The 23,475-nt window shown below is 46.8% G+C and overlaps 1 protein-coding gene across 3 annotated transcripts in view; it reads left to right on the top strand.

Moving 5' to 3' along the window:
• The window catches only part of LIPG (lipase G, endothelial type), a 70,930-nt gene that overhangs the window by 30,004 nt on the left and 17,451 nt on the right, over positions 1-23,475 (top strand). Inside the window, exons 2-5 of one of the 3 annotated variants that reach the window (XM_010336834.3) lie at positions 3,695-3,816; positions 16,182-16,363; positions 18,622-18,801; positions 20,314-20,425. In XM_010336834.3, coding sequence (XP_010335136.1) covers positions 3,807-3,816; positions 16,182-16,363; positions 18,622-18,801; positions 20,314-20,425 — 484 coding nt within the window. In that variant the 5' untranslated portion in view covers positions 3,695-3,806. Of the gene's footprint in view, positions 1-3,694; positions 3,817-12,399; positions 12,995-13,428; positions 15,686-16,181; positions 16,364-18,621; positions 18,802-20,313; positions 20,426-23,475 lie in introns of those variants that run through there. The other 2 variants (XM_003926076.4, XM_074383486.1) reach the window with 2 other exon arrangements.

Here is a 23,475-nt window from a genome sequence, read left to right as displayed (position 1 = left end):
AAAAGCATAAAATTAAGAGTTAAAATGTCCCCCTCACCCCCAGCAACTTCCAGACTCCTGATTCTCAAAGCGGAGCACCATCTCCTGGGGACACTTTGGAAAGGTTGGGGAGTATTGCAGGTATTACAGATTGGGGAAGTGGTAAAGAATGTTTATCATCCTGAAAAAAAAAATTTTTACCTTCATCTAACACAATGTTTTAATCCTGGTAGGTGTTTACATAAGTGAAAAATCCTGTTTACTGTGATCTAAATCTAGAACACAGATGTTAACAGTTGTTCAGTTCTGTCCAACCTAAGGGATGCCAGTCTCATCATAGAAATCATAGATTTTAATATTTATTATGCCATTTTTCTGGCAGATGCCAGTCAAGTGTCTTGCTCTAACAAAATTAGTACATTGTGATAGTTTTTCCAAAAAGTACAGGTAAAGTATGATGAGGAAGGGAGTCCTTTTTCTAATTTGCATCAAGGTGACATATGGGATTTTTGGCTTTTAAAAAAATTGTGTAAAAACTTTTGAAAATTAAGAAAACAAAGTCTTACATGTTGCAAATATTTTGTGACTTAGTTTTAAATTATCTTTGACTTTGCTTAAACTCTTTTTCATTGGAGTTAAAAAAAAATTTAGCCAATATGGTGAAACCCTGATTCTACTAAAAATAGAAAAATTAGCCAGCAATAGGGGTGGGGTGGGGGCAGGCGGCACATGACTCTAGTCTCATCTACCCTGGAGGCTGAGGCATGAGAATTGCTAGAATCTAGGAGGCAAAGGTTGCAGTGAGCTGAGATTGCACCATTGCATTCTAGCCTGGGTGACAGAGCAAGACTCTGCTTCCAAAAAAAAAAAATTGTATAGCCAAGTTTATTATGGTTTTTTTTTTTTTTTTTTACATTTTCTGTGTTTATATCTTGCTTAGAGAGCCCTTCTTTATGAGACTGAAAAAGTAAATTACCACTGAGTTAAAAAAAGAGACATTTGTATATTAAGTATGTAATCACGCTTGTTATTAGATTATTTTCTTTCTAATGTTTTTTAAATGCCTACTGAAAAACTTTTTGGTCCACCTTTGATGTGCGAATGTGGTAAACTGTATGTGCAGATTTCCTTGTATCAAGCCACGCTTGCTTGCATTTCTGAGTTGAATCCCCCTCAATTTGTTATGACCTTCTAATGCACTGTTTAGTTTTATTTGCTAAAAATATAAAATACTTGAAATAAGACTAATTTATGATTTTCTTGTTTTTGCGTTTCAATTTTTTTTTTTTTTCAGATTTGTTTTTGGTGTTATTCTGGCTTTGTAAAAATTTTGACACTTTCATTGTTTGGTCTGTCTCTGTAAAAGTTTGAATAGCTTCAGAATTTATCATGCATTTATTCAGCAAGAATTTATTCAGTCCTGGCACTGGAAATACAGCAATGATCAAAATAGACAAAAATGCCTTTCATCTTAGCTGGGGAAAGGAGACTGTAAACAAATAAATAGTTAAGATATATAATATGTCAGAGGTGGTAGTGTTCTAGAGAAAATGAAGCAGAGGAGGGAGACAGGTGCTAGGAGGCAGGGGCAGGGGTTGCTATTTTAAATGGGGAGGCCAGGTGTGGTGACTCATGCCTGTATCTCTGCACTTGGAGAGGCCAAGGTGGGCAGATCATTTGAGTTCAGGAGTTTGAAATCAGCCTGGCCAGGATGGTGAAACCCCATCTCTACTAAAGATTAGCCAAGCATGGTGGTGGGTACCTGTAATCCCAGCTACTCAGGAAGCTGAAGTAAGAGAATCACTTGAGCCCTCGAGGTGGAGGTTGCAGTGAGCAGAGTTTGCACCATTGCACTCCAGCCTGGGCAACAGAATGAGACACTGTCTTAAAAAAAAGTGGGGGGAGGTCAGGGAAGCCCCACTGAGACAGTGACATTTGAGCAAAGACCTGAAGGAGGTGAGGGAGTGAGCCATGTACTTACTGAGTGGTCAATATTGGGAAGAGCAGTTCTAAAGCCCTGAGATGCGAACTGCCCAGGGTGTTCAAGGAACAATAAGAAGGTCAGAAGGAGGAGGGCTAAGCCAGGGGGAAAGAAGTGTGAATTCACATCAGAGATAGAGGAGGTCTTGAGAGTAAGGAGTCATCTTTATAATGAATGACTTGTGGAGTCACTGGAGGGTATTTCTGGTGACTTATTTCAGGTGACAGCTGAGGGTGGTTGGACCAGGATGGGAGCAATGGAGGTGTTCAGAGGTGGTCACACTCCCGACAAATCTTGAAGGTGGATCCACTGGGATTTGTTGGATATTGGATGTGGGATAAGAAAAAATGGGAGAAGTCAAATCTGAGCCCAGTTTTTGGCTGGAGTGACCAGAAGGATTTGTTTGCCCTTTATTGAGGTTGGGAAGACGGAGGTGGGAGTAGATTTCTGGGGATGATCAGTGATTCAGTTTCGGACATGATACATTTGAGATGCTTTTCATGTATGTAAGGGGATAGGCAATTGTGGGGTTCAGGGAGGAGGTTCAGGCTAGAGATTAGATTTGAGAACGACATACAGATGGCTTTGAAAGCATGAGAGTAGGTGAGATTATCAAAGGAGTGGTTTTAGGTAAACAAAAATGAAGAGGTCCATGGACTGAACCCCAGGCTCTCCAGCAACAAGGAGTCAGTGAACAGAGGAGACTGAGATGAAGGACCAGTGAGAGACGAGGGAAACCAGAAGGGGCTTCATGGAGGAGGGAGTGGTTGATGAGCGCAGCAAGTAGGTGAGAGTAGAGGCTTGTGGCTCAGAGGAGGCCATGGGGGAACTTGATGAGAGTGGTTGGGGTTGGGGGCAAAGGTGGCTGGAGCCTAATAGGAGGTAATAGGGAAGAATTGGAACCAGGAAGCACAGATGACTCTGACGGAATTTTATTGTAAAGGGAAGCAGGGAATAGGGCGAGTGGAGGGAGGGAAGTGGGGTTAATTGCATGTTTTAAAGAGGGAGAAATTATAACTGACTTGCATGCTGACGGGAATGATCCAGTAGAGGGCAAAATATAGGTGGAGTGGTGTGCTTGTGTAAGCGAGAGGAGACAGAATCTGGTGTGTAAATGGAGGGGGTGTGAGTTTAGACAGAAGCACAGGCAGTCTGAACAGGAAGGGAGGCTGAGAACATGGTACAGATACAAGTAGGTGGATGCGTGTGATAGAGGAGGGGGCTCATGGATGTTCTCTTCTGGTTGTTTTTATTTTTCTATGAAGTCAGGTCATCAGCTAAGGATGAGGATGGGAGAGGTGACAGAGGTGATGGAAGTTCTAGGAGAAAGATGTGAGACGGTTGTCTAGAAGGAGGAGTATGTGGGGTCCAGGGAAATAAAATTTTAATTGCTAGGCAGAATTTAAAAACCTGTTGAGTTTCGTGGTCGTTAATTGAATTTAGCAGTGCTTTTTCCTAGTTTGTTCTGTTGTGGTGGTATATGTACCAGAACAGGTAAAAAAAAATGGGATTTAACCAAGAGTTTGGTGGTTTAAAGAAATTTACCTGGGGAACCATATGCCCTTGGCATTTTGGGGTGGGAGGTTGGATAGGGTAGTCATTTTTATTATTTTTTCTTGTGTTTATTGGTCCTTTTAGATACTCTATATCTTCTAGCGTCAGTTCTTTATCACATATTTTGCTAGAAAACGGACCATTTTGGATCAGGTTTTGTTTTGTTTTTTTCCTTCACAGAACTTTGGAGATGCCCAGAGCATTTGAAACTGAACTTCACTTGGTGATCTAGGCCTCCAGTCTGCCATTTGCCCTGCTCTCTTCCAGTCTGTGGACGTGATGGGAGAGAAGCATGTCAGCAGGTGAGGTGCATGGTTCGCCCAGCTGTGTTTCATCAGTACAGTGCTGGCTACAGTCCTGTCCCTGGGAGTGAGGCAGGATAGGTAGTCAAGGAAGTGACCGTGTTCTCAGGAGGCAGCAACCATGATGACCCCACAGTCAACACAATAAGCCTCAGCATTCACACTGTAACAGCTCACTCAAACAAAGCTATCTTCAGCAGAGACTTTCCCCTCTAGAGAGCACGTACCTTTTGATTTTACTTGTCCTCGGACTGACCCTTTGCTCATTATAATAGTAAAAGACACACCCCTGGGTGGAGATTTCAGATACCTGTGAGGCACACAATGTATGAACAAACATGTATGGCTATTGCACACGTGCACCCAGAGGACGCCCCAGAACATGCTTACTAGCAGCGCCTCTTCCCACCTTCTTATGAATAATCATGTGAGACTCCCAGAAAGGGAGTCCCCTAATGCCAGTCTTTGCTGTCTCATCCTTACATGCAGCCTGCCCTGAACTCTCCCAGGGTGTACTGTTGTACTAGTCCATTCTGACACTGCTGCGAAGAAATATCCAAGACTGGGTAATTTATAAAGAAAAGAGGTTTAATTGACTCTCAGTTCAGCAGGCCTGGGGAGGTCCCAGAAAACTTATAATCATGATGGAAGGTACCTCTTCACAGGATGGCAGGAGAGAGAATGAGAGCCAGCAGAGAAAATGCTAGATGCTTATAAAACCATTAGATCTCATGAGAATTCACCGACTATCATGAGAACAGTATGGGGGAAACCACTGCCATGATTTAATTGCCTCCACCTGGTCCTGCCCTTGACACGTGGGGATTATGGGGATTACAATTCAAGGTGAGATTTGGGTGTGGATACAGCCAAATTATATCAACTATTCCGCACTTAGCTTTCAAAATATTATTTTTCTTTGGCAGTAAATTACTCTGTGCTACACCTCCTTTGCTGTGTGTCTCCTGTTTAAATTATTTTAAGCCAAGAAGACAAGAACCAAGGTATCACAGCAACCATCAGCAGGAGCTGCTGATCTCTAGGCTTGCTCAGAATTTTGAAGTTCTTGGCTGATCAGAAGGTAACTTCGGCATTCAGGAGAGCTGAGGTCATATTGCAAGTGGAGATTTCAATTTAGACTCAATTATCCTCTTCTGTAGTCTCTAACCTGATGCTTCCCAGACCGTGTTCCTGGAGAATTCTGATCCCTCAAGTTAAAAACAAAAACTTCAGTCAAATTAAATTTAAAGGAGTCTAATTAAGCAATGCACGATTCGAGAATCGGACAGCCCTCAGAATCACAGCAGATTTGGAGAGGCTCTAGGCATGCCTTGTGGTCAGAACAGATTTAGACAAAAAATGGAAAGTGTCGTACAGAAATCAGAAGTGAGGTACAAAAACAATTAGATTAGTTACAGGTTGGTGTTTGCCTTATTTGAACACAGTTTGAACACTCAGCACTCTGAGTGGTTGAAGATTGAAATTGACTAGCCAGGTGTGGTGGCATGCCTGTAATCCCAGCTACTTGGGAGGTTGAGGTGGGAGAATTGCTTGAGCCCGGGAGGTGGAGGTTGCAGTGAGCCGAGATTGCACCACTATACTCCAGCATCAGTGACAGAGTGAGACTCCATCTCAGAAAAACACTCTGAGCTGAACCTCAGCAGTTTATGGTGTCCATTCATAACAGCAAGCCCGTTCTTTCTTGTTTAACTCAGTGTTCCCATTTTCATTCCAAGTAGCAACTAGGTTGAAGATTGAGCTGGGATTAGCTAAGACTCAGCTATTGCTACAGGCACATACTCCTAAATTACATTCTCAATCTCATCTACCTATTAATTTAGTTTATGGTTTGTCTACAAGGACTCAAATACAGAAGTAGAAGTGCTTCTCAGGCCATGTTTAGTTTGCTTTAACACTCACTAAACTTTTTGTGGGGTGAGGGTTCTGTGGTCAGATCAATTTAGTAAAAGCTGAAAACTCAGTCCCTTTCTTGGAGATTCACAACACACTTCATTTTTGTAATCACGTAGAAAGCTCTTTCTATTGTGCTTTCCTTTACTACCATTCTCCAGAGCCCAGAATAAAGCCTGTGCCATTCTCTAGAGAATGGTAATAAAGGAAAGCAAAGTCAACTGCTGCTTTCGTGGATCTTTTACGGTAATGGGGAGATGGACATTAATCAAATAGCCAAACACATAATGCATAGTTACAAACCAAGGTAAGTTCTACAAAAGAAAGGAACATGCTTATAGGAAACCTAGGCAAGGGGTCAGGGAAAGTGGCTTTGAGGAAAGGATGCAAACAGTTATCTGGAGCTTGCAGAGTTACCATTAACCAGACCAACAGACAGATCTCAAGGCTTTAGGATGTCCAGTAAAAATCTACCGTGATCCACATACGTAATTACAACTTCTCTAGCAACCTCATGAAAAGTAGAAAGAAACAGGTAAAAAATAATTTTAATATTTTACCTAACTCAGTCTGTCCAAAATATTGTTATTTTGATGTGCAATCAACATAAAAATTATTAATGTAGAAATTTACATTCTTTTTTTGTCTGAAGTCTTCAATATTTGGTAGGTATTGTATGCTTACAGCACATCTCAGTGTAGACCAGCCACGTCTCAAGTTCCCAGTAGCCACAAGTGGCCTGTGGATGCTGCACTCGATGACATGGATCTAGAGGAGCTGGTGGCAGGGCCAGTGTGGCAGGAAGGTGGAGGGACAAGGCTGTGAGGTGAGGTGCTGCCCTTCACCTGGGCCAGCTCATGGAAAGCGGTGTAGGCATGTTAAGGATCTTGATCCTGAAGCTGAGCCACTGATGGCATAAAACATATTAGAAGTCCTGAGGAGTTGTACAGGGAGAAAGCCTGTTCTTGCTTAACTCAGCATTCCCATTTTTATTTCATGTAACACCTCGCAGTGTCCTAGGGCCACATGGGGAAATGCTGCTCTGGTTGACTATACTTAGAGGAAGTCTTCCTGCTAATATAAACTAAGCAAGAGTTGGGCCTGGTGGCTCATGCTTGTAGTCTCAGTTCCTGGGGAGGCTGAGGCAAGAGGATGGCTTGAGGCCAGGAGTTCGAGACCAGCCTGGACATCATAGTGACACTCTGTCTCTATAAAAAAATAAAGCAAGGCTGGGTGCAGTGGCTCACACCTGTAATCCCAGCACTTTGGGAGGCCAAGCTGGGCAGATCACGAGGTCAGGAGTTCAAGACCAGCCCAGCCTGGCCAACACAGTGAAACCCTATCTCTACTAAAAATACAAAAATTTTCTGGGTGTGGTGGTGTGTGTCTGTAATCCCAGCTACTCTGGAGGCTGAGGCAGGAGAATAGCTTGAACCTGGGAGGCAGAGGTTGAAGTGAGCTGAGACTGTGCCACTGCACTCTAGTCTGGGCAACAGAGCCAGACTTCATTTCAAAAAACAAAACAAAGAAATTAGCTGGGCGCGACAGGATACACCTATGGTTGCAACTACTTGGGAAGCTGAGGTGGGAGGACTGCCTGAGCTTAGAAGTTCAAAGCTGCAGTGTGCTATGCTCAAGCCACTGTACTCCAGCCTGGGAGACAGAAGGAGATGCTGTCTCAAAAAAACAAAAACAAAAACAAAAACAAAACACACACATACACAAAAACTAGAAAAACTCCTCCAAAACCCTTAAGCGGTTGGAGGTTTCAGGCCTCTTAACTTATTGAGGGGATAGCCAGGCTACGTGTTATCCAGAACTAAGACCAGGTACGCATAGAGATGCTGCTCCCTTGGTGGAAACCTGGCAGTCCTTTCTAAGCTTTATAGGCAGCAAATAACTCAGGAGGATCCAAGTGCTAGCCAAGGCCAAAAAGTAAGAGCTTTTCATCCCTTAAGGTCCTCCCAAGTGTTATCTTCACCCAATGGTCTGTCCTATCAATTTCTTTCACTTAAACTTTTTCTTTTCTCTGCACTTGGAATTCAGAGTGTGAGTAAGCTGTGCATTCAGTTTTATTTGCTGTTTCTTTTCAACTTTCCTACAGCATCTAGCACAATGCAGGAATGTGGTAGGTGCTGAGTAAGTGTTTGAAGGGGTCACGTTTGTGTCTTTCTTTGAGGCAGTGGTATGTCTTTATTTCAGGTCTTCCACTAAGTCTGGTCCTCTCAGTCCTTCATCATCTCTTCTGTCTTTGAATGGGGAAAGGCCATGGGAAAAGCACCCATCTTGGAATTAGAGGCTGGGCGCCATGGCTTATGCCTGTTATTCCAGCAATTTGGGAGGCCCAATCATGAGGATCGCTTGAGCCCAGAAGTTTGAAATGAGTCTGGGCAACATAGTGAGACCCTGTCTCTACAAAAACATAAAAGAAAATAAGACCAGGCACGGTGGCTCATGCCTGTAATCCCAGCACTTTGGGAGGCCGTTTGAGACCAGCCTGGCCAACATGGTGAAATCTTGTCTCTACTAAAAATACAAAAATTAGCCAGGGGTGGTGGCAGGTGCCTGTAATCCCAGCTACCTGGGAGGCTAAGGCAGAAGAATCACTTGAATCCAGGAGGCAGAGCTTGCAGTGAGCCAAGATGGTGCCACTGCACCCTAACCTGGGCAACAGAGCAAGACTCCATCTCAAAAGGAAATAAGTAGCTGGGCATAGTGGCAGGTACTTGTAGTCTAGCAGCTTGGGAGGTTGAGGTGGGAAGATCACTTGAGCTTAGGAATTTGAGGCTGCAGTGAGCCATGATTGTGTCACTGCACTCCAGTCTGGGTGACAGAGTGAGACGCTCTCAAAAAAAAAAAAAAAAAGTTTGTGTTTCATCTCTGCCTTTTTACCAACTGTGTGACCTTGAGCAAATCAGTTAATCTGTAAAGGGAGATGGTTGTACTAAATGATCTCAAAGGTTTGTTTTAGTTTTAACACTAGATCTATGCTGTCCAATATGGTAGTGACCAGATACATGTGCCTATTGAGCACTTGAATATGGCTAGTCCAAACTGACATGTGCTGTAAGTATAAAATACACACTGGATTTCAAAACAAGAATGAAAAATATCTCAATTTTTTTTATATTTATGTTTTATATTTTATACATGTTGAAATGATAATGTTTTGGATATCTTGGGTTAAGTAAAATATATTAACATTATTAATTTCTTTTTAAAAATGTTTTTACTTATTTATTTGGGTAGAGTTGAGGTCTCCTTATGTTGTCCAGGCTAGTCTCAAACTCCTGGATTCAAGTCATCCTCCTGCCTTGGCCTCTCAAAGTGCCAGGGTTATAGGCCTGAGCCACCACACCCAGCTGCTCAATTTTAATTTCATGTGTTTCTTTTTACCTTTATAGTAGCACTACTAGAAAACATAAGATTATATATGTGCTGCTATGGACTGAATGGGGATCCCCTCAAATTCCTATGTTGAAGCCCTTACTTGGAGATGGGGCCTGTGGGAGATCATTAGGTTTAGATGAGGTTATGAGGTGAGGCAACATGATGGGATTAGAGTTATTATTGGAAGAGACATCAGCGCCGTTTCTCTCTCTCTGCCATGTGAGGACAGAGTGAGAAGGCAGCCATCTAGCAGCCAGAAAGAGGGCCCTCACCAGAAACTGACTATGCTGATTCCCTGATCTTGGACTTCTAGCCTCCAAAACCATAAGAAAATAAATTTCCGTTGTTTTAAGCCACTAAGTCTGTGGTATTTTGTTCTGGCAGCACAACCTGACCAACACATGTGGTTTGTATTATATATTTATGTTGGATAGCATTGGTTCAGGTATTTGGGAACTTCTACATTATCAGCCAGCCTTCTGGCACTTGTAACTTTCTGCATTGTGTCTGTGAGAGCACAGAGATGGTCCCTAGGCCAGTGTATCCTCCCTAGTACTGCTCAATAAGCATCTGGCAATTAAGTCATTTTCTTAGTTGCAAGAATGTAAACAGTCTCTGGATAATGTATATACAAGAGGACCTCATTTAGAGAATATTGGATAACAATTGGAATCTCTGCAGGGCAGAAGCTTGGAAGATATACTCAGGCAGATAGCGATGTCCCAAATCCCACTGCAGACTAGTCTGTGAGTGACTCCACTGCTGCCCCTGTGAACCAGAGCAGGTTGCCCATTGGCAGAGTGAAGTGGGTATGTACTTCCAGCCCCGTTAGTTTCCAGTTCAGAGTTCAATTGATTGAATTTGAATAGGGGACTCTAGCTGCAAGGGAGTCTGGGAAGGTGAGCAATTGCTTTTGAGCTTTTCTTAAGTGGAAAATGGGCCCTTATCATAAGCAGAAGATTTATTCCTTTAACATAGGAAGGGTCTTTAGATGCTGGGCTGCCAAGTAAGAACGACTGGAACCCTTTCCTTGTGTTGCCTGAGACCTTGAAATTTTGACTGCAACACAGCAGAAGTTTCCCTCGAGACTCCTCAGCCGGAACTCCTTCACATGGGAGTCTCTTCGGATCTCCTTGTTCTTCTGGGAAGTATGAAGCAGAACTGTTGATGTCATACATTCTAATGCTACAATTATAATTTCATTATGTCCTTTGAAAGTTCTCATATGATATTTTAATGCAGAGACACAGGAGGGCACTCTAACCAACTAGTAATAAAACCTGAATGGTTTCATAGCCTTGGCAGTTAAAAAATGGATGTTGATTTTGTTGAACCTGTAAAACACAGCTTTTTCTTTCTTTTTTTTTTCTAGGCAGGATAACCAACTTTGCAGGACTACCTTGCAAAAATACCCTGCAAAATACCCTAGCTTCTGTGGGGGTATCTTGCCTATGACAAAGGTTCTCAAGACACACCCTCCACATTATCCAGTTAATTATCTAGGAAGCATGGCTGTGAGCAACTCAGAACAGGGAAGGAGTTTTTTGTTGTTGTTGTTCTGTTGTCCAGGCTGGAGTGCAGTGGTGTGATCGTGGTACATTGCAGCCCTGAACTCCTGGGTTCAAGGAATCTTTCCACCTCAGCCTCCCAAGTATTAATAGCTTGCACTACAGGAGCGCCACCTTGCCTGGCTATTAAAAATTTTTTCTTTTTTTTTTTTGTTTTGGTGGAGACAAGTGTCTCTCTATGTTGCCAGGGCTAGGGAAGAGGATTTTTGACTACAGCTTACCCCCTGCCTCAGCCACTAAAGAGATAGCAACCAGGTTGCCAAGGGCTCACATTTAAAGGTCAATTGACCAAATCAAACCTAGAACAGAGAAGAGAGTTGTCCTGAGACTTTCTTCAAATTTGCAGCGTGTCCCCATGACTCAGTTTCCCCATCTGTAAAATGAAGATAACACACACCTATGTCTGCATAGTTTGCCAATTAAGAGAGAGTGGGAACAATATATCTGGGGGCGACATTTGCCATCCCATGCAGACAGTTGACTTCTGTACTCAAAAATTAAAGCCAGCCTGCGTCCTGCTAATGAGTGATAACACACGAGAGGGACAAAGCGTGCTCTGCTGACAGCTGGAGTAACAAAAGTAACAAGGGAAGGTCGGAACAGGATCTGCTGGCTCCCAGCTCACTTTCCCCACACAGGTCTCTCCAGCTGAAGACCCGAGGCTGGGGAGGCAGAGCGCGGGGCTGCTTCGAGGGTTTGCCTCCCTAGGCAGGGGCAGGACTTGTTCTGGGCGACTGCAGGGTTACTCGCGGTCAAGGGTGTCGCATTGAAGAGCCGGCTCCTTCCGGCTGGAGCGAGGCTGGACGGCTGGGTGCAGCCTCTCAGCCTCTCACACCAGCTCTGCGTCCGTAGTGGCTGTTAGCGCAGCCGCCCCGCGGGTGTTCCGGGCTTAGTCCCCGCTCCCCAGCGCCAGACGCAGACTCTGGGCCAAATTCTCCCTCTGCTCGCTGCTTTCTGCCCCAGGACCGATATTCATAAAGGAAAGGAGAGCCGGGAGGAAATGATGGAGAAAAGAGAGAAAGGAGGTGCTTGATTTCACCCACCAAGGAGTTACTGCTCATCGGCCGACACTGGGCGCTGCCTATGCGTCTTAGACCCCAAATCTCGGCTCCCTGGTTCCTTTAAGGAGGTCGCCTGGTGTTCCTCTAGCCCTCCACCCCACCGTAGGAGAGCGCCTGCCACGCGCCCGGCGCCCGGCGCCCCGCGCCGCGCTAAGTTCTTTGCTATGTGAACTCTTAGTTTTCCTAACATCTCTCAGCCGCGGATACATTATCACCCACGTATTGCGGACGAGAGAACCGCCTCGGAGAAGCTGGCTGGCTCGCCTGGAGTTTTGCAGCTAGTGGATGAGCGAGGACCTGGAGCAGGGACTGTGGGATCCTCCAACGCCGGCCGCAGCCCACAGCCGCTTCGTTCCGCCGGGTTACTGCGCGGCCGCGGTGTCTGCACCTGTTGCAGCCCTCGCTGGGAGGGACTGGAGGGAGAAGGGAAGGACAAAGGGGATGACCAGTGGCTCTTCCCCGACGGACTCCCGGCCCGGGGAGCGGATACGCCACTCACAGAGAGAGTGTGGCTTTGCGCCTTGGAGAGGGTGATCTCCTTCTTCAGGGATCGCGTCCCCAGCGGGCGCAGAGTTTCGGGGAAATGTCCGCCCCCGCCACTTAGGGTGGCAGGGGCGAGAGGAGGATCTAGGGGTCTAGGGGAGGGCAGTGGGAGAAAGCTGGGGCTGCCGGAGCGGGCCGGGGAGGAAGCTAGGCTGCGCGTGCGGCGTCCACGTTGTGAGGGTGCAGCTCTTTCATTCAAACTTTCTTCAATCTGGGTTCCGGCGTCTGCGAAGGTGGGACCAATCAGAGTCCAGAGACGGGAATAAATTATGCAAATCACCATCTGGCGATGGGTCAGATGACTCCCATACTTTTAAAAACTACCTCTATAGGAGTGTGACAGCAGCGAGCCCTAGCCTTTCCGCGGCTCGGGGCGAGGGCAGACCTGGTTCTGGTGCAAGCCGTTCACACTCGCTCCCTGCCACTGCCCGTGGCTCCGTGAGGCCAAATTTTCCTTTTCCACCTTCTCCTCGTCCCGCACCCCCAGCCCCTGGTCGAGAGAAGGCTGCCCACTTCTGATCTTACCAGCCCAGACTGCTGGAAACACCGAGAGGTGGTTTTTGTTTTTTAAAACTCCTGTCTCGGGGGAGGGGTTGTGACAAGGCAAGATGAGAAACTCCGTTCCTCTGCTCTGTTTCTGGAGCCTCTATTGCTGTTTTGCTGCGGGGAGCCCTGCACCTTTTGATCCAGAGGGACGGCTGGAAGGTAACTTGCATTTATTTTTACTCCCCCTAGCCACTTCTCTATGCTGGATCCCCTCTGTCTTAACGGTTCTTCAATCCCTCCTTGCTCCTCTGAAATTCTTCCTTTCCCACTGCGCTGCCCATTTCTCCTCCAATCCACCTTGGAGTCCACTTGTCTCTCCGAGCTTCTGATGTAGGTTTCCCGGGCAAGTCATGCAAGAGGGAAAGGCTGGCAGGGTGCACTGCCTCTGGCCAGCCCTCTCGCCCCCACCCCCTTCCTTTATATGGCTCCCTCACCCGCGCTGGTGCTGTCCAGCCAGCTCAGTGGCCCGCCAGCAGCTCCGAAACCTTGTCCCGATGCCTGAACCTGGAGGTCTGAGAGGCAAGACGGTTGTTAGAAAGACCTCTGTCTTTTGGAGCTGCCTTTTTTTTTTTTTTTTTTTTTTTTTTTTTTTTTTTTTTTGAGACGGAGTTTCGCTCTTGTTACCCAGGCTGGAGTGCAATAGCGCGATCTCGGGTCACCGCAACCTCCGCCTCCTGGGTTCAGGCAATTCTCCTGCCTCAGCCTCCTGAGTAGCTGGGATTACAGGCACGTGCCACCATGCCCAGCTAACTTTTTTGTATTTTTAGTAGAGACGGGGTTTCACCATGTTGACCAGGATGGTCTTGATCACTTGACCTCGTGATCCACCCACCTCGGCCTCCCAAAGTGCTGGGATTACAGGCTTGAGCCACCGCACCCGGCCCTGGAGCTGCCTTTTAATCTTGATGTAGGCGTCTTGAAAGTTCAGGTAGCAGGGTAGGAGGCTGTGGTTTGATTAGTGCTTGCCGGGAGCCTCCAGTAGGTCACTTGTGCTTAGAAGCTGCAGGGCTTACTCCCCCAGATTGCCAGGCTTTTCCTCTTCAACACTTTTGTGCTCCCCCACTCTTCCTCTTCCCACTCCTCTTCCCTTTCCTCCTTCTGGCTTCTAGCTTTTCTTCCTCTTGAGATCTGCATGGCAGCCTTTTCCAGTGGAAGCAGCCTGCCCTGGGGGAGCCACTCAGTCACCCAGAGTGAGAACTAAGTCAGCTGGTTAAGCAGGGGAGGGCTGGGGAGCCCCCAAACGGAATCCCATCATCTCATCTTCTCCTAGTCTGCTGAGGTTGTGCCAAAAGGTCTGCATTGGCTTCTGCATGTGTGGGAGGGTGTCTGTGAATGAATGGAAAGCTTGGCTCAACTCAGCATGTTTCCAACTCTGGTGCTAACTAGAAGAATTGCCTGGGGCAGGTCTCATCTCTGGCTCCTCACCTGTTAAATGCTAAAATTCCTTCTAACTTCTGTGTTTCATGCCTCTGAGTTTGTGTGAGTCATTTCATTCATTTCAAAAACTATTTCCTGTATGGCTACTTTGAGCCAGGCACTATTCTGGGAGCAGGGGAGACAGCAGTGAATGAAACAGATGGCAATCTCTACCCTTGTGATGCTTACCTTTCAGTGGTGGGAAGACAGGCAGAGCACTGATTAAAATGTCAATGGTGCTCAGTGTTATGGAGAAAAATCAAGCAGAGGAGGAAGGTGGGCATGCTAGTCGGGGAAGGTGGTGCGATGTGGCAATGTGGTCGGGGAAGGCCTTGTGGAGAAGTTGGCCATTGAGCAAAGAGCCGAAGTGGGTGAGAGAAGGAGGCACGAGAACAATCAGAAAGTTCCAGAGGCTGAAGTGACCAGGCCAAAAGTAGTACAGATGCAGCTAAAGAACTTTGCGGTCAGAGCAGGTCAGACGCCAAGGGGAAGAGTCTTTGTCCTTATGCTGGTTTATCCACAGATCTGTCTCAGGAAGCCAGCAGCCACCTTTTCTCCTAGACTTCCCCACCTGGTCTCTGCGTGAGTGGCTATCTGGGTAAAAGCTGGGGAGTTGTCGAACTCGTTATGACTGTGGTTCACATTTCTGCTGGTTGGAGCTTTTGTTCCTGACTTTCATGACAGTTAACCTGATTTCTGCCCATGTGCATTCAGCAGCCTTTTCTGGAACCTTATCCCTCTTCCATCTGTTGCATTCTCCCCCCCTCCCACTCCTTTCCCTCTATCCTCTCCACCGTTATATTGCTTTCCTTTTGGTATTTTTTTTTCCTTTTGCTTCTTAACTTTGAGATAAATTAACTCCAGGATGGTCATTTGGCGACTTTCCCTGCTGGGTGATAGATTTGATACTCTCTGGCCCGTTAACTAGTGATGCATCCAGGATGGCTGTAAGAGTGCCTGGTGGTTCCATGTGTGACTTTCTGAAATGATGTCGTGATGACAGCCCCTACCTAGTGTTAAGCCGCAGGGGCCATCAGTGACATGAGCTGCACTTTGGGAGCAGGGCCATCTCCCAGTTGGCACTGTGCATGAGCAGTCAAGCTGGAAGGGGGATTCTGTTGCCCTTAGGAGTTTCTCCATGGCTTCAGTCATTCACTTAAACTGGATGAACGCCTGGCATATGCCACCACTAGAAAGGGCGCTGAGGATGCCTGAGGTTCCCTAGATGGGAACACTAGGGGAAGCCTATTTTCCAACAGATCAGCAGCCTCTTGCCTCCAATTCCAAAATGCGCAATCTCTCAAAATTGGAAAATGTGTTTGGTAACTTGTTTGGCAGCAAGAGCTTGTTTGGCCTTACCTGATCTGAACTCATTTGGCAGCAAAAACCCGGCCTGAGATGACAAGAGGCTATAGATTATGCTTGCCCTCAAATGTGAGTGGTTATGTATTTCTCTGCAGAAATATTAGGGTGCTTGATCTGGGGGGATAGCCCAGACCACACTGGCAGCATTATATGATATATGGTGTATGCTCCATAATGCCTTTCTAAAATCTGAAAACTTCTGAATTCTGAAACTCACCTGGTCCCAAGCATTTCAGAAAAAGAATTGAGGACCCGTGCTCTAAAAGTAGGAAGGAAGGACAACTCCTTTTGACACGAAAGAAAGGGAAAAGCAAGAGAGAGACCGATTTATTTCTAGTGACAGTAATAAATACTGGTGACTAATACACATTAAGTATAGATGAGATGTCCTTTTTATAATAGCTTCACAGTTTTTCTGGGAGGTGAAAAGGGAACATTCAGCAGATGTAAAAACTGAAACCCAGATGGCTTAAGCAATTTGCTCACTATTGACATAGAACCAGACCCCAGGTCTCTCACTCCCCAAGTCTGCTAGATGCACCCACATTCTGTTCTTTCTTCCCAGATGAGCTCCACAAACCCAAAGCTGTACAGGCTGAGGTCAAACCCTCTGTGAGGTTTAACCTCCGCACCTCCAAGGACCCAGAGCATGAAGGATGCTACCTCTCCCTCGGGCACAGCCAGCACTTAGAAGACTGCGGTTTCAACATGACAGCTAAAACCTTTTTCATCATTCATGGATGGACGGTGAGCCCCGGGAGGGAGCTCTGAGGCTTTACACAAGATCTGATTCCCTTTGTTTTGGTCAATTAGAAACAATTCTGGTGTTTCCAGATTCCAAACCCTCTTCCCCCGTTTCCTTGTGGGCTGCTTGTATTTCAGACAGCTGTGAAGAATGTAACGGGCATTCGCTAAGGGGCAATCTGGACTCCAGCAGGGTAGTATTAATGCTGGCACACAACGGGCTTTCAGAAAGTGGCTCTCCTGAGGGCAGCAGCCCAGCTCCGCTGGCTCTGAAGGACCCCTTTAATTACACTTAATTACGCTGGTCAGCCACTGCCTGGAAGGGGCTATCCTGCCGTGAGAGCTGAGCTTAACTAAAGCAACTTGACTGGCTCCGAGAACCTGTGAGTAGCCAGCTGGCCTGGATTGCCGGCTGCCCTTGGCATAGTGCCCTCCTGTTTGCATAGAGATAGCTCCGTTTAAAGGCACTGGGGCTCTTTATGTGTCCTAGCTGAGCAATTCACATTGAAAAGCCCATGACAAACTTCAACAAAAAAGGGCTTTAGCACTCAGCTTCAGAAGCTTTTGACCAGCCAGGGATTTATTCATTCATATAATGACAGTCTGTAGGGAAATGGCACTATTAAGTGAGCAGATTTCTGCCTGGGCTAATTGGAAGGGGACAGTCTCCTCTTAATGATGAGAAATTCATACCTGTTACATGCTTTTGGGGTCTTTAGGTCTAAGATCCACGGTTGCGGTCAGGGGCAGGAGAGGGTAGGTGCCTACCTACTTTGATGAATGCAGAGATGATTAAGAGCCTGTGCATCCCTGCTCATCAAATAGGCTGCAATCGGAATCATACGTTTGAATCTGTTTAAGGCCCCCTGTCAAAATGCAAATACAAGCTGCCTGTGACTTACAAATGGGTTGCATTCCAGAAAGTTCTTTTGTAATCTGTTTGGAACTCGGAACAGCAGTTTCCCATAGAAGCAAGATTGTAAATGGCGTTTGGGTTCCCAGGCTAGGCACAGAAAATCTATTTATTTGACAATGTGCTTGTGGATAGGTTTACAACTGGACTAGTCACCATTTATAACTTTGTTTCTGTGGGAAAATATGTTCTCAGTTGTAATTTGGGATTCCAGGGACAGATTTTCCCTACTCTGGGGTCAAGAGGGATGGCAGAGATGGGTTGTGGGAAGGGCTCACTTGTTAACTCTGCATTCACCTAGGAGACAGCATCTCCCTGCATCTCTAAGAGAAAACCGAATTCTCCGGGGAAACCCTCCCCAGCTGCCTTTGAAGGATGGACCAGGCCACTTGCCTGTCTGTAACAGGGACTCATATCAGCCTCATTCCAGTATCACCCTTAACGCATATCTCATAGTGGCCCTAGCAGACAGTGGGGCAACAGTATAGGACATTAGCTAGGAAAGTTTTGATGGGAAATACTGGTGATGTAAAGAGCAATGGAAAACAAATACCTGCATAGTGATTCTGCCTGTGCTGGTCCTGCTCATGTGCAAATATCTGGTCTCTGAGCAGCCAACGTGCAGGTTCTAAAATTGGCTGGGGGCTGGGCATGTTGGCTCTGGATCCCAGTGCTCTGGAAGGCCAATATGGGAAGATCACTTGAGCCCAGGAGTTTGAGACCAGCCTGGGCAACAAAGTGAGACCCTGTTGCTACAAAAAATTTAAAAATTGGCCAGGCATGGTGGCTCATGCCTGTAATCCCAGCATTTTGGGAGGCTGAGATAGGTGGATCACGAGGTTAGGAGATGGAGACCATACTGGCTAACACAGTGAAACCCCAGATCTACTAAAAATACAACAAATTAGCCAGGCATGGTGGCACATGTCTGTAGTCCCAGCTACTCGGGAGGCTGAGGCAGGAGAATCACTTGAACCCAGGAGGTGGAGGTTGCAGTGAGCTGAGATTGCACCACTGCACTCCAGCCTGGGAGACAGAGAAAGGCTCCATCTCAAAAAAAAAAAAAAAAAAAAAAAAAAAAAAAAAAAAAAAAAGATGTGTGCCTGTAACCCCAGCTACTCTAGAGGCTGAGGCGGGAGGATCACCTCTCCTGGACTTAACCCAGGAGTTTGAGGCTATCATGAGCTGAGATCGTTGTCAGTGCACTCCAGCCTGGGCAACAGAGCAAAACCCTGACTCAAAAAATAAAAATTAGCTGGAGAGAGGGTCATATAGAATGGAATCCCATATTGTTTAGGAGTTACTGAAACCGAGGAGAGTAAAAAATAACTTCCACTTTTCTCTGCAGATGAGTGGTATCTTTGAAAACTGGCTACACAAACTCGTGTCAGCACTGCACACCAGAGAGAAGGACGCCAATGTAGTTGTGGTTGACTGGCTCCCCCTGGCCCACCAGCTTTACACAGATGCAGTCAATAACACCAGGGCGGTGGGACACAGCATTGCCAGGATGCTCGACTGGCTGCAGGTACCGGGGGCTGAGGGGGAGTCTCCTGTCGCCAGCAGGATCTCAAACCCCAGTCTTCCTGAGAAGTGCAGATCATACATCTGTTGCTCTGAACTTCTGGAGTCTGATACAAATCTTTAGGATTAAAAGTTTTGTTGAATTAAGTATTGCTCGGAATACTTGAATGCTGGAACTTTTCAAAAGCCTTTTAATTATTGTCAGATCTCTGGATTTTTCCTGTTTCTTAATTTGCTGAAAATTGGCTTTATGAGTTCTTCTTTCCTAATCTTAGAAACAGATGCCCTTAGGTTGGTTGGGGATGGCCAGGAACCAGGGCAGGCTGTGATCTGAAATTCCTACGAAGCCTGCTCTCGCCTCTGAAGCATGGCTGTGCTGAGGGTGGGGAGGGGGTTATTTCACAAATGCAGCCTAATACCTCTTTTAAAATATGAAGTGTAGAAAACAGATCTTGAAGTCTTATATTTACTTTTGTTTTTGAGATGGAGTCTCGCTGTCACCCAGTCTCGCTGTCACTGGAGTGCAGTGGCATGATCTCAGCTCACTGCAACCTCTACCTCCTGGGTTCAAGCAGTTCTCCTGCCTCAGCCTCCTGAGTGGCTGGGATTACAGGTACCTGCCACCACACCCAGCTAATTTTTTTGATTTTTAGAAGAGATGGGGTTTCACCATGTTGGCAGGGCTAGTGCCAAACTCCCGACCTCAGGTGATCCGCCTGCCTCACCCTCCCAAAATGCTGGGATTACCGGCATGAGCCACCTTACCCAGCCTATTTACTTTTAATAGGTTAATAATTTGCCTGAGATCAATGGACTTAGCCGGGAGAAGGCAGGGCAGGCCACACTGTCAAAGCAGCATCATTATCTGGGCAATTCTGGCCCGGCCTTCCTTATTCCCATGGAGTGGGATGAATTCTGGTAGAATTCTGGTCAGGATTCTCGAGTAATCCCTCTGTCCTCTGTCTAGCCTGTTCTACAGAGTTTGGTTCCCAAGCCGTGGGGTTACCTCCTTACCCCCCAAATGAGTGCTCCGACAGGGGACAGTGCTTCAAGCCTGGGTCCCAGGTGGGCTTGTGGGGAGGAAGTCAGCAGCTGCAGGGGCTGGGTGGAGGTCAGGACTTAGAGGGCAGGCAGAGGGCATTCTGCTGAGGGCTGTGGCTGGCACTGTAGTCTCCAGTGACTAAGGCAGCTTTGACCTCACCACCCTCCCCTCTCTTAGAAACTGCCAGAAAGAACAGAAAATACGTAGGAAACAGCCAGGTATTCAGCCTGTAGTCATACCCTCCACCCTGCCCCGTGCTTAGCATTTGCAGTGCTCCAAGTCCTTTTGGCCTCCCTTAAGCTGGCTGTGACCCACATACGTGGCATCACTAACAAAGCCAGAGGGGCTCTGGGGAGTCTGTGCCCACGGCGCCTGCGTCTCCTCCTGTACAGTGATTGAATTGTTGAATTGCTGCTGACTCTGGGGGCTCTGGACCCTGCTCTTTTGCCCACATACTTTGGTGACTTTCTGCAGGAGAAGGATGAATTTTCTCTCGGGAATGTCCACTTGATTGGCTACAGCCTCGGAGCGCACGTGGCCGGGTATGCTGGCAACTTCGTGAAAGGAACGGTGGGCCGAATCACAGGTGAGCTCCGCTTCCATCACCAACAGCTGGTGATTGCTGGGCTCCCTCAGCTGTGCTGAATCAGAATGCTACCAAATGAGGCAGTGGAGTGAGTCATAGAAGGTTAGCTTCGGGAGGAACCTGGAGAACACCTCATCCCAAACTTCCCAAATGTTCTTTTTAGTCACAGGACCCTTTGTTTTCAAACTGAACTTGCACAGTCCCCCAGTATATGAGGCAGAGAGAGAGGGGGTTGCTGTGGGTGAAGCAGGGTGGGTATATGATGGGTTGTGTTAGCCTTGCCAACGTGGGGTTTCCCTTTCCCTGGAGGCATCTCAGAGTATCAGAGCACCAGGGAATACAGTTTGAAAATCATTGTTCTAGTCCAGCAGGTGAGGAAACAGACACCGAGAGGTGAGGCAACTTGCCCAGGGGCAAATAGCTAATAACTCAGGAGCAGAAGCTGGTGGAGCCCTGCCCCAAAGCTTTTGGGTGTTCACTTCAGGTCTCCACCCAAGGATTCAGAGGGAAAGAATGAAGACTGGATTTTAGGATTCTAGTTTGAATTCTTTTTTTTTTTTTTTTTTTTTTGAGTTGGAGTCTCACTCTGTCATCCAGGCTGGAGTGCAGTGGTGTGATCTCGGCTCACAGCAACCTCCGCTGCCCGGGCTCAAGCGATTCTCCTGCTTCAGCCTCCCGAGTAGCTGAGATTACAGGTGCCTGCCACCATACCCAGCTAATTTTTGTATTTTAAGCAGAGATGGAGTTTCACCATGTTGGCCAGACTGGTCTCAATCTCTTGACCTTGTGATCTGCCCACCTCGGTCTCCCAAAGTGCTGGGATTACAGGAGGGAGCCACTGTGCCTGGCCACTAGTTTGAATTCTGCATCTGATTTCTCTCTTTTTTTTTTTTTTTTTGAGATGGAGTCTTGCTCTGTCACCAGGTTGGAGTGCAGTGGTGTGATCTCAGCTCACTACAACCTCCATCTCCCAGATTCAAGTGATTCCCCTGCCTCAGCCTCCTGAGTAGCTAGGATTACAGGCAGGTGGACCATGCCCAGCTAAGTTTGGTATTTTTAGTAGAGACGGGGTTTCACCATGTTGGCAAAGATGGTCTTGATCTCCTGACCTAGTGATCTGCCCACCTTGGCCTCCCAAAGTGCTGGGATTATAGGTGCGAGCCACCGCACCTGGCCTCTGCCTCTGGTTTCTATCTTGTCTCCCAATAGTCTCTTTCCCATATTATAAGGTAGTATATTTGTGAATGATAGCTATCAATTTAGAATGGGTGGTTCAACTTTGTAATTAAAGGGACCTTTCTGATACTGGTCCCCAGGGGACCAATAGAAAATTGAATTTTCCATGTTGAAAACTGCATCTTACTGATGAGAGCATTTGGATTAAATCTTTTAATGATTGTGAAAAGTATAAAATGTTTTCTTTCTCATTTTGGGGCCCTTCAAGTATATATACAAAACTTCCTCTATGCTAAAATTCATGGTCAATTTGTTTCCCTAAACTTCTTTCCTCCTTCCCGTGTTATTTTATTTATCTTCACCTCTAGCTTCCACCTCACTCCCAAGATACTAAGGGTGATCACCTGGAAGGAGAGATCTGAACAATTCCTTTCCCTGCAGTGTTTTCATTTTAAAACAAAACTCAGGCCAGGTGCAGTGGCTCATGCCTGTAATCCCAGCACTTTGGGAGGCCAAGGCGGGCAGATTACTTGAGGTCAGGGGTTTGGGACCAGTCTGGCCAACGTGGTGAAACTCTGTCTGCACAAAAAATATAAAAAGTAGCTGGGTGTGGTGGTGCATGCCTGTAATCCCACCTACTCTGGAGGCTGAGGCTGGAGACTTGCTTGAACCTGGGAGGTGGAGGTTGCAGTGAACCTAGATCATGCCACCGCACTCCAGCCTGGGTGACAGAGCAAGACTCCGTCTCAAAAAGCAAAACAAAACTCAGGTAGAAGAGTTTATTATTAGCTAAATAATGATTTGGTAAAGGTAGAATTTCAGGTTTCAGTGACAAGCTGGTATGGTAGAATTTTAAAGAGAACATTTGTGAGGTTTTCCTGGCTCTCTTGAACCTTGTCCCTGGGCTTGAGTCTAGTAAATGCGTTGCACACACACCAACGCGCATGCACGCACATGCCTGCCGATCCGATGATTTGATTTGTCCTAGCTTGAGAGCTTTATTTTGATTTCCAAGACTGTGGGGCTTGAGCTGCCCAAAGTGGGCTATGATTATGTGGCCACCCATGACTGCTCATTAACCCCTTGCTGGTACAAAGCAGTTTGGCCTGAAACCATTCCAGTTCCACTGTCTGAGGGCCTCTTCCTAGCCCCTGAATGATAGGTGTGACGTTTCAGATCCAGGCAGCTGAGTTCCAATTGTAGCACACACTAGAATCAGGCCAGGGTGTCAGTGACAATGACAAAATGCAGATCCTGCCTTTCTCTGTTTCTAAATCTGAAATGAGATGGGGCTAGGGAGAGAGTTTTCCAGTTCTTTCTTTCCCCTGCCTGTTTGAGTGGCATCTGCTGGGGTGAGGGCTTCTCTCTAGAGAATAGCAGGGGAGACAGGCAGAATGCTAATTAGTGCTCTGTGATGTTTGCATGGAAGCCCACATGCCCTGAGCACAGCCCCTTCCCTCTGCCCTGTAGAGCAGGGGTCTGGCCTCTGTCCAGTTGCCAAGCAGCACCTCGGGATTATTTGACTTACCTGACACATGCTATTGTGCGTGTCTGATGGAGGCGGCTGTGTCCCCTTCTCTCCCTTTAGTTGGTAGACTTCTCACGGACCTGTGGACCAGGTGATTGCAACTGGTAAGAGGATGGATTGAGGCTTGCATAGGTCCTGTGTCCAGTGATGGCACTATGCCAAGGCCGCCAGGCAGTCTTAGCCTGGGGCTTGCAAGGGGATACTTGAACCCCAATCTTGCTTGGGCCAGAGGGTGTGGATGGGGGTTTGCTAGAGTCTTACTCTCTTAGGCTTCTGGGAGAAGTCTGTGATATACTAGGAAAGAGGTCGTATCTTTGTAATTGAACCTGCGTCTTGTTCATTATAA

This window comes from Saimiri boliviensis, chromosome 13 (assembly GCF_048565385.1).
Source record: "Saimiri boliviensis isolate mSaiBol1 chromosome 13, mSaiBol1.pri, whole genome shotgun sequence".
Taxonomy (NCBI): domain Eukaryota; kingdom Metazoa; phylum Chordata; class Mammalia; order Primates; family Cebidae; genus Saimiri; species Saimiri boliviensis.
The sequence above is the reverse complement of the archived record's forward strand: the minus strand, read 5'-3'. Positions and strand labels throughout refer to the sequence as shown.